The sequence below is a fragment of the Argopecten irradians genome, unplaced genomic scaffold (assembly GCF_041381155.1).
Source record: "Argopecten irradians isolate NY unplaced genomic scaffold, Ai_NY scaffold_0785, whole genome shotgun sequence".
Lineage (NCBI taxonomy): Eukaryota > Metazoa > Mollusca > Bivalvia > Pectinida > Pectinidae > Argopecten > Argopecten irradians.
The window spans coordinates 18,768-28,093 of NW_027188252.1; the positions used below are offsets into that span (position 1 = coordinate 18,768).

Consider the following 9,326-nt stretch of genomic DNA (forward strand, 5'->3'; position numbering starts at 1 on the left):
TACGATGGCCACAAACTTTGCATTTCACAAAATATCAAAGAAAACAACATGCAATACAGGAAAATGTCATCTGATTTGTTGCTGAACTCTTCAACAAAATTTCCTATACTTTTTGTGCGAATGTCACCTTCACAATTACATTAAAATGCATGCAGTCATTTCACCTAGTTTTGACATTCGAGCTAGGCCCTATCACTTGGACGCTTCAATACACGATATGGACCATCAAGCATCTTTTTAAACACAGATGGTTTGGAACTCTCTTTTTTTCATTATTTAGAAAAGACCGGGAGCTGCAGACGGAATGTCCTACTTTGTACATGTGTAGTCATAATGTTTACTCGGGGTCTAAACATCACTGAAAAAAAATCAAACGATATAAGTGAAAGGCATTATGTGTGGAAAGTGACAGTTTACATGTATTATAGTTGAAAGCTCCAACGTAACCGGAAGCGATTCAATACACAATTTGACAATACAACAAAAGATTTTAAAACGCACGTTGGTTTAGGCTATCTCATGGCTGAGTATTGAAAGGTCTGATATAGTGATACGATACGTTTGACAACACAGTGAGACAATCGACGATACGTATTGTCCATGCATTGGATTTTTTGTAATTCAATGGAAATACTAATGTGAAAAATTCAAGACAATTTTTTTATAATGTTTTATTTTTTTTTTTTTTTTTTTTTTTTTGCATATATTAAGATGGCACAGATAAGCCTATATAATACACATACATGCAAAATAAACACAGATACTCAGCCTCAGTAATCAAACAGTTATAAAAATCTTAAGACCCTTTTTGATTCTTAAAGAAAATATGGAATTCAAGTGGTATAAGCGGGTAGAAAGAGTGTCTCCAAATGCAATTGTACAGCAATTTTTCGAAGTAAATTTTTGGCTGTAGACACCTTGGAACTAGAAAATTAGTATGAATGTTAAAAAGTATTTGAAAACTCATTGGAAGTGAAAAAGGTTAAGCTGCCAGGATTCTTAATAATGTCATTGAGGGTAACTACACCAGCATTGAACCAGTTTTGATAAAATATACATTTATTTCCGACTTTAATAACTGCATTATACCGATATGTTGTTTTCAATATAGATTCTTGTTTATATCTAGTTTGGATAGATATTGGGGAATTATTTAACTTAAAAACACTTTGAAGAACATCTTTCCAAAACCTGTTTGGCAGTTGGATAGGCAAAGTTTAATATATATTATTTCCACATTTTATCCATATTTATACAATAATGAATAGTGATTTTTACTTTCCTGTAGAATACAAAGTTCTCCTTATCCAACCTAGTTTTAGAGAGTCTATGAAGGTTTTCACATCGATCATTTTCAGTTCCCCTTCCTTATAGCTCTGAATATTAACATCTTTTTTAATTTTATGAGATTTATATACATTTATATAGAAATTCATATAGAGAGTTTAAATTTGAAAGAAGCTTGTGTGATGGGTTTGGTACGATGATAAATAAGTAATTAAGCTGAGAAATAAGTAAAGATTAAATTATGTTGATTCTTTCTATTGGAGTTAGTCTGCGTCTTTTCCACATGTTAAGTATTAAATTGACTTTAATTTTACATTTTTTTTTACAAAATTCATTTTGGTAATCTCACTTAAATTGACCGAATACTCGATTCCTTAATAGCTGAATTAATTTCTACCTCATAAAAGGTTATATTCTAGAAAAACATTTCTTTGCTGTACTATTTGCTTCCTATCCATACACCTATGTTTTGCTAGTGTTGACATTTAGTCCTGATATCTTAGCAAAATTGTTCAGTTAATTTATTAACTCCCTTAATGATCTCTCTGATCCGTCTAGTATTAGGTCTGTATCATCAGCGTATTGTAAGTTCAAGATGTATACATCATCAATTTGGATACCTTTTATTTCGATATTTGACCAAATTCTAGCAGCTAATATTTCGACGCAAAGTATAAAAATGTATGGTGCAATCGGATCCCCCTGAGGACAACCGCGCTGGATAGAGACGGGTAAAAAGATTTCCACCTTGATTTACTAGAGACAATACGTTATCATGTAATGTTTTGACCCATTTTCTAATACCAACCCCGAAATGGAAATAATTTAACACATTATCAATAAATTACCACGAAACATAATCGAAAGCTTTTTCAAAGTCTATCAAGAGTATCATACCTGGAATGATAAAATCTTTTGCATAACACATAACCTCATAATGAGTTCGTATATTTTTCTCCAATATAGCGTCCTGATAAGAAAACTGTCTGATCTTCATTTATTAATTGATCTAGTACTGAAGAAATTCTACGAGAGATAACACCAGATGCAATTTTGTAAACAGTATTTAAAAGAGTAATAGGTCTCCAGTTTTTAAAAAGTGGTGTGGTTTATTTAATGAAGACAATTTTGTGGCATGCTGGAATTTATGACTCCCAAGTTTGTTCAAATGAAGGACCTTGGAAGCTTAGTATTCAATAGGAAAAAAAACCACGTACTATACTGGATAAAAACACATTACATATCACGATGTACATTTTCCATTCACTTACTTTGATATAATGGAGTTTTGAGATCCCAAAAAGACATAGATAAAGTTAAATTTACCGTTAATTAGTCGCACCATCTGGTGACTATAGCATTTGTTTCAAGACATCATAATCACCAGATGGTAATTTGTAAATTGTTCTTTACCCACATCAATTTGGTTCTCGAAATCCCAGCATTAAAATATCTTTGATGATTCATTGTAAGAAAAGATGACATGATTAGATCTAAACAGTGTGCAGCTTCAAAGTTTACCCTGAAAAACTTCTTCCAACCCAAACTTTGAAAAAAGAGAAAAAGTGATAATATAAGTATTTTTTAATCAGCCGAAAGCTGGATGTCAGCTTACAGTATATATATATTTGGAATGAATGTTAACTTTCCTACTTAATTAGGATGTGACTGTGATTGCTGCACCAGACCAGACAGAGGGAAATATAGCTGTACTTGGCACTGATGAATCGAGGTATGTGCTACAAACAAATGAATTATTGACATTTTAAGCACTGATTTTGAGAAAACAAAGAAATGTTGAGTAAATTACAATTTACTATCAATGTTGAGTAAATTACAATTAACCTTCGATAAGTCCGATATTCAGGTAATAGCGACGTCATGCATATTTTGAAGTTAATTTTATCATATTTTTTTTTCAATCACTGGATTGTGGGGCATAATTAAATGGATTGATGCAAACATCGAGATTTGTGAAAATATAATGTAAAACATTGCCCAATAACAATTTTGTCATTATACATTATAATAGTATAATTATGATGACTGTTCATTGTAACCTGTGTGTGTAGGATCATCAAACATAACATGCAAAATAATTTTATTTGTTGGTGTTTGATGTTTCTAGTTGTTTTTGAATAACTCTCACTTTTTGGAAGTTACGTAAGTTAAGTATCTTGGGTTTAAAAGCAAAGGTTAATGAATTAAAGCGTGTATCTCACTTCCAAAAATGTTGTTTTGACAAGATCATTCTTAATTCAGGTTGATGCAGTAGATGACAATACAGCAAATCTAGTCCTAGAAGATCTTACACAGTAGCAGAGGTAGGATATGTTTATCACACTTTGTTAAATTCATTTATCACAACATAACAAGGTTTGACACTTTTCTGTAATGAATGAGGCTACTGATATTTATTATGTGATGTGCCAGTTATCATTACTCATACTCTTGTAAGGAAACTATACATCACACATTGATGGCTAGAAAGGTCTACTTTTGTTTTCAGTTGAATCGTATATAATTTCAACAGCAGTTAAGTTCCTAGGTGTGACTATCGATTATGTGTTAAATTTGTACATGTATGCAAAATATCCCATAGCACTGGCATTATAGATGCATGTACATGTAGAGGTAATTAGGTTTTTATGAAGTGGTTCATTAGCACTAGTGTCTAACAGACACATTTCTAGTTATGCGTTATTGGGCTAGATTTTACTGAAACATTTATGAGTTTCACTGTGGTTCATTTAAGAAGGTAAAAAGCTTGGATACATATTTTTCATTTGTTATTGCAGGTTGCAGAAGCTTCACACAAGGCTGTACAAAACAGTGGCACAAAAGAGGTAGGTAGTAAAACAGCTGTTCAGTAACTGATTTTCTTTGACATACAAACAATCTTGTGTAGTAAAAACCCTTCCTACTCTGATGTCTTCTCAGATCTGAGGACGCTCGATACTTTAATTTAAACAATTTAGGGCTTGTATATTCGGCCTTGTACTGGTCCTGTTTCTAATTTTCAGTGTGCGATGTTTGGTTTCTTATTATACATAGCATGTTTTAGGGATAGATTTAGAAACAAAATATACTATTTCCATATGAAATTGGATATCACCCTATCTCATAATTTGCTGATAAAATTTCTCTGTTTTCAATTATGTTCCCATGGGTCTCTGGTTAAGATGAACAGAACAGAAAAATAATGGAACTTTAAAAAAAAAAAAAAAAAAAAAAAACTACAAGCTTGTATTTTTAAATTGCAGGGTCTAAATAATAGGAAAATAACTGTGCTATATGAGGGATCAGCAGAACCAAACCCCAATAATTGTAAACCAAAACGAACACCATTTTTCTTGGAAGGACTTTCAAATGACGAAATTGATTTAATATTCTTACAGACCAGAGACTTTTCCAATGGGTTGAAATCCTGTGGCTCACAGACAGACAGTGTGGTTATTATTGGACCTGATGATGATGTTCGACATCTCATAAAAGGACCGTAGACATCAACAACTGGAGTTCAGTGTTCCACAAACTATTCAGCAGATGACGGTCGACTTGAAGCAATCGAGAGGAAGTTGAACACCATCATTTCCTTCCTCACTGAAATGAACGACGAGAGTGTACAGCCAATTCATAGACTCGTACGGAATCTTGTCCCTACAGTTTTGGATTTTGAGGTGGACACAATGTTTCAAAACTAATCGGATCCAATACTGACTACAACCCCTGTAACACATCTTGCTCCACAAGTACTTGCATCAAGAAATACAGCAACAGAATCACCATCCTCATCGTCATCACCACTATCGCCCCCATCACTACCACAATCAGCAACACCTATGGCGCCACCACCGAACACTCCTTCAACAACTCCAGGGACACCTACTGGACCACCCATTAGAGTACTGCCACCAACACGGCTGGACTCTTCAGAGGGGAGGCTGTATGAAATTTCTTGTGCCCGCGACATGAAACACATTGCAGAAGGTGTGGAAATCCGCGTACATAGCTCCGTTGTGACAAGTGCCCGTGTGTCTTCCTGCTCGGTTGGGAATTTTGGATGGACTTTAACCCAAGCCCTCTTTGATGACGAGGAGTTAATTGGCAGGAACTACAAAGGCAGGAAGGGCAAGAAGGCACTCTCCCCAAGACGTATGAAAGCTATCGAACGGTGTGTTCAGGGATGCTATGGACCCAACGAGGGAAACTTTAAGGAAATTGTGAAAGCTATTAACACAGGTATTCGCTACATGCAATTTAAGTCCACAAGGCTACCTTTGCAATCTAAGGAGAGTCTTTAGGGAAATGACATTTTGGTGATACAAATAAGAACACATTAGTGAAAAAGCCTGATAAATAAAATCACTTCAATATATGCTTCGTGCATTTACATTGCTATTATAACCGCCTGTAGTTTGTTTGTAAATCTATATAAATCTAATATTTATTTTTTAATATGGTTGACATAACTTGACATTAAATAATGAGAATGTTCTGAACAAAGTTCATTTGTTTATCACTTGCAATGAAGGCTGCCTTACGGAGAAACAATATTTTATGAAGCAAGATATTCTAACCTCACAGAGACCAGCTATTATAAAACCTCTGCAAAGAAGTTTGGGGGCGGCGGATGTACCAATTTATTGTCGGTCTTTCATATGTCCACAAATATACTGGATCAATTTTGATGCATCTTTACTAGCAGCTGAAAGATAAGATCCAGCTACTTGCTAGTTTCGAGGACACTGTACAGAGTATTAAGGAAGGCTGGTTGCCATTGGAACCAGGTCACTATGTACAGGTTTTGTTAAATTGCATAGTCTATAGATTGATAATGTTCAAACTTGCACAGTGATTAGCTTTTAAAACACTAAAACTCCTTAAAGTATTGTCAACTGATAACTCACAAAAACAAAATGATTATGTTAGAATTGACATTGAGTGCTCTGGTTGAAATGGAAGCATTCAAGGATGTGATATTTGTCGATGAATCAACAGTTGAGATGTGCAGCAATGGCAGACTTTTTTTCTACAACCCTGGTTCTGGTTTGGATCGCCTTCCTGCCAAATCTTCGAAACCAAAATATTCCTACAAGGTTTGTGTCATTTCGTATGGCTAATAAAAAAATTAGTCAACATAATGAAATGTATCGCTTTATAAAGAATTAGTCCTGCAGGTAGGGCGTTAGAATTGTACCTGCTGCCCCTATTGCATGATCGTAAAAGGCGACTAAATTGATGATCTTATCTTTCCTCTTCTTCCTAACTGACTTTATATTTCCTAATGTCTCCCTTGGCACCGCCTCATTTTTGGCCTTTAGTTGAGCGTTCGCCCCTGTGAGGAAGGCTCTGGGTTCTGTCCCCTGGTCGAGACACACCAAAGTCTATAAAAGTGGTAGTTTCTGCTCCTGCTTAGCGCTCAGCAAACAGGGAGTGGAACGACTGGTTCGCCCGTTGTCAGTATAATGTGACCGGGTGGGGTGTGTTGCTTGGTGTCTTCGGCTGCATGCTTCAGTGATATTCCACTATACAAGAAGACACGACATGAATATACCGCAGTCTCCCAAAACATTCACCTCGCACAACATACACGCAACACACCGCATACATGGGAGGCCGTCCTTACATGACCATAGCTGTTAACAGGACGTGAATTAATCAAACAAACAAAAGTGAAGAAAAAATCGCATTTAAATTAGAGGTCAACCGCATTTAAATTTGTAGGTCAGCCATACCTAATGTTATGAACCCAAAGGCTTGCAAGCCTCTGTGTTAAAAACGTTTACTAATATATTGTGTAACATAACTAAATTATGAATAAAACATGGAAATAGATGGAATAAGAATCATAGCATAATAATACATGTTTTGCACATTATGAAATTATGTATGAATCTAAAACTATACATGATAAAAAAGGCCCTGCAGGTAGGGCGTTAGAATTGTACCTGCTGCCCCTATTGCATGATCTTATCTTTTCTTTCTCCTTAAATTACTTTGTTCTTCCTAGAGTCTCCCTTGACACCTCCTCACTTTTGGCTTTTGGTTGAGCGCTCGCCCCTGTGAGGAAGGCTCTGGGTTCTGTCCCCTGGCCGAGACACACCAAAGTCTATAAAAGTGTTAGTGTCTGCTCCTGCTTAGCGTTCAGCATACAGGGAGTGGGACGACTGGTTCGCCCGTTGTCAGTATAATGTAATAAATCTTTTATTTAACCAGGGTTACATATTTAGACAAGTCTAATTTACAATATGGCCCGCCCTGCATCAATATATACAGTTATCATAGACAACAGTTTAAAGTGAATAGTCGGGCAAAGAAAACCAGTCTAAATGCGTTCATTGGCCTTCCAAAAGTTCTCACATATTAATACGACGGTCAAGTTCTGCTTACGTTTCTCAGTTCTGACCATTGAAATAAAGAAAAGTTGAAAGTATTGAAAGCGAGGCTGCGTGTAAATGTAACCAAGGACATAGTCAGCCGGGAGGACGTTTTAGGATTCCTATACTTTAAATTAATTTCTTCGTACGCAGACAGATTTTGTCGAGAGATTTTATTTTTTCTATTTCATAAGAAATTATACTGGATACATTCACATCATTTTTACCGACTTTAGCCATCCGTGCCCGACTGTTCACTTTAATACAGACAATACCTTAATTAAATAGGCATATACATTCATATCAACATGTAAATATGGTTGCTTTCTAAAGTTTTGGTAGAAAGTATAAAACTAAAATTGTGAAAATACATCCTTTAAATATTTTTTGTTTAAAAACAGCAACACTGGGAGCATTTCTAATATCATTGTTCAATCCATTTAGTACATTGGAACAAGTAAACAAATGAACGCTTAAAATAACTTGTTCTAACATTAGGAATATAAAACTTATTTGAAATTGAAGATCTTGTATTTCTCATACTAACATCCTTAATATAGGTAAACATGTTACTGAAGACACTAAGAGTATCCCCATGTAAAATTTTGTAAGCAAGAACAGCTTTCCTAAAAATAAAATAGTTTTCTATTGGCAGCCACTTCAACTGAGTAAAAAGTACTTTGGATGGTGTTAAAATATCTCTAACATTTAGTAAAACTCTTGCTGCTCTTTTTTGTAGCTTGCACAATTTATGAATATAAGATTTGTTACTGGCCTCACTCCAAACAACAGAGCAATATATAAATTGTGGAAAAACTATACTTTTTTCAGAACATCATTTGACATAAATGGGCCTTAGCCTTTTCAGAACACCAATCTTTTTTTGAGACTTTCTTTGATACATAGTCAATATGGTTTTCCATGAAAGACAACGGTCAACAAAAACTCCAAGGAGTTTTGCACAATGTACAGATTCAATATGAAAATCATTTATATTTAAATTCAACTCTCGGCATTTGGATAACCTCTGTGCTGATCCAATCATCATGCACTGGGTTTTGTTCAAATTCAGACTGAGTTTGTTTTTCTCTCATCCACTTTATTGTACAATGTAAATCATCTTTCATTTGTGCCTCTATAAGATCTACTGACTTATTTCTCACACTTTGTTAGGTATCATCGGCATACATAATTACAGTAGAATGTTTAAGACATTTAGTCATTTATATTCAAAATAAACAGCAGTGGCCCAAGTATTGAACCCTGTGGTACTCCAATATCTATAGGTTTAAAATCAGACATGACATCCTTGTAGCTTACTGCTTGTGATCTGTTTGTCAGACTTAAAGAACCTTAATGAAAGAGGTGATACAGCATATGATTTAAGTTTATGTAAAAGAACAGCATGATAAACAGTATCCTGCTTTGCGCTCAGCATAACGGGAGTGGGACGACTGGTTAATCTAAAGCAGGTACAATTCACGCCCTACCTACAGGGCCTAATTACAAAATAATACACTTAGAGCAAATGTACACATAACATTATGAGTATTGTATGACATCATAACAGACAATGTAAAAAACTATCTTAAGATATTGATGTATGTCAGTTATAATCAAAAGGATTTGTAACAGATAAGATAAGGCACATCTGACCTT

The 9,326-nt window shown here is 34.9% G+C and overlaps 1 protein-coding gene across 1 annotated transcript; it reads left to right on the forward strand.

The window, feature by feature from the left end:
- Window positions 1-826: 826 nt before the first annotated feature.
- Window positions 827-5,614, forward strand: LOC138313624 (uncharacterized). The gene is made up of 4 exons (XM_069253979.1): window positions 827-895; window positions 4,086-4,133; window positions 4,551-4,786; window positions 4,991-5,614. The coding sequence occupies exons 1-4, from the start codon at window positions 827-829 to the stop codon at window positions 5,589-5,591; spliced, it is 954 nt and encodes a 317-aa protein (XP_069110080.1). The 3' UTR covers window positions 5,592-5,614.
- Window positions 5,615-9,326: the final 3,712 nt, after the last annotated feature.

Coding starts and splice junctions, on each gene's coding strand:
- LOC138313624 (XM_069253979.1), top strand. CDS start 827: ATGGAATTCAAGTGGTATAAGCGGGTAGAAAGAGTGTCTCCAAATGCA. Junction 896..4,085: donor TTGTACAGCAATTTTTCGAA/GTAAATTTTTGG, acceptor TTGTTATTGCAG/GTTGCAGAAGCTTCACACAA. Junction 4,134..4,550: donor AAAACAGTGGCACAAAAGAG/GTAGGTAGTAAA, acceptor TTTAAATTGCAG/GGTCTAAATAATAGGAAAAT.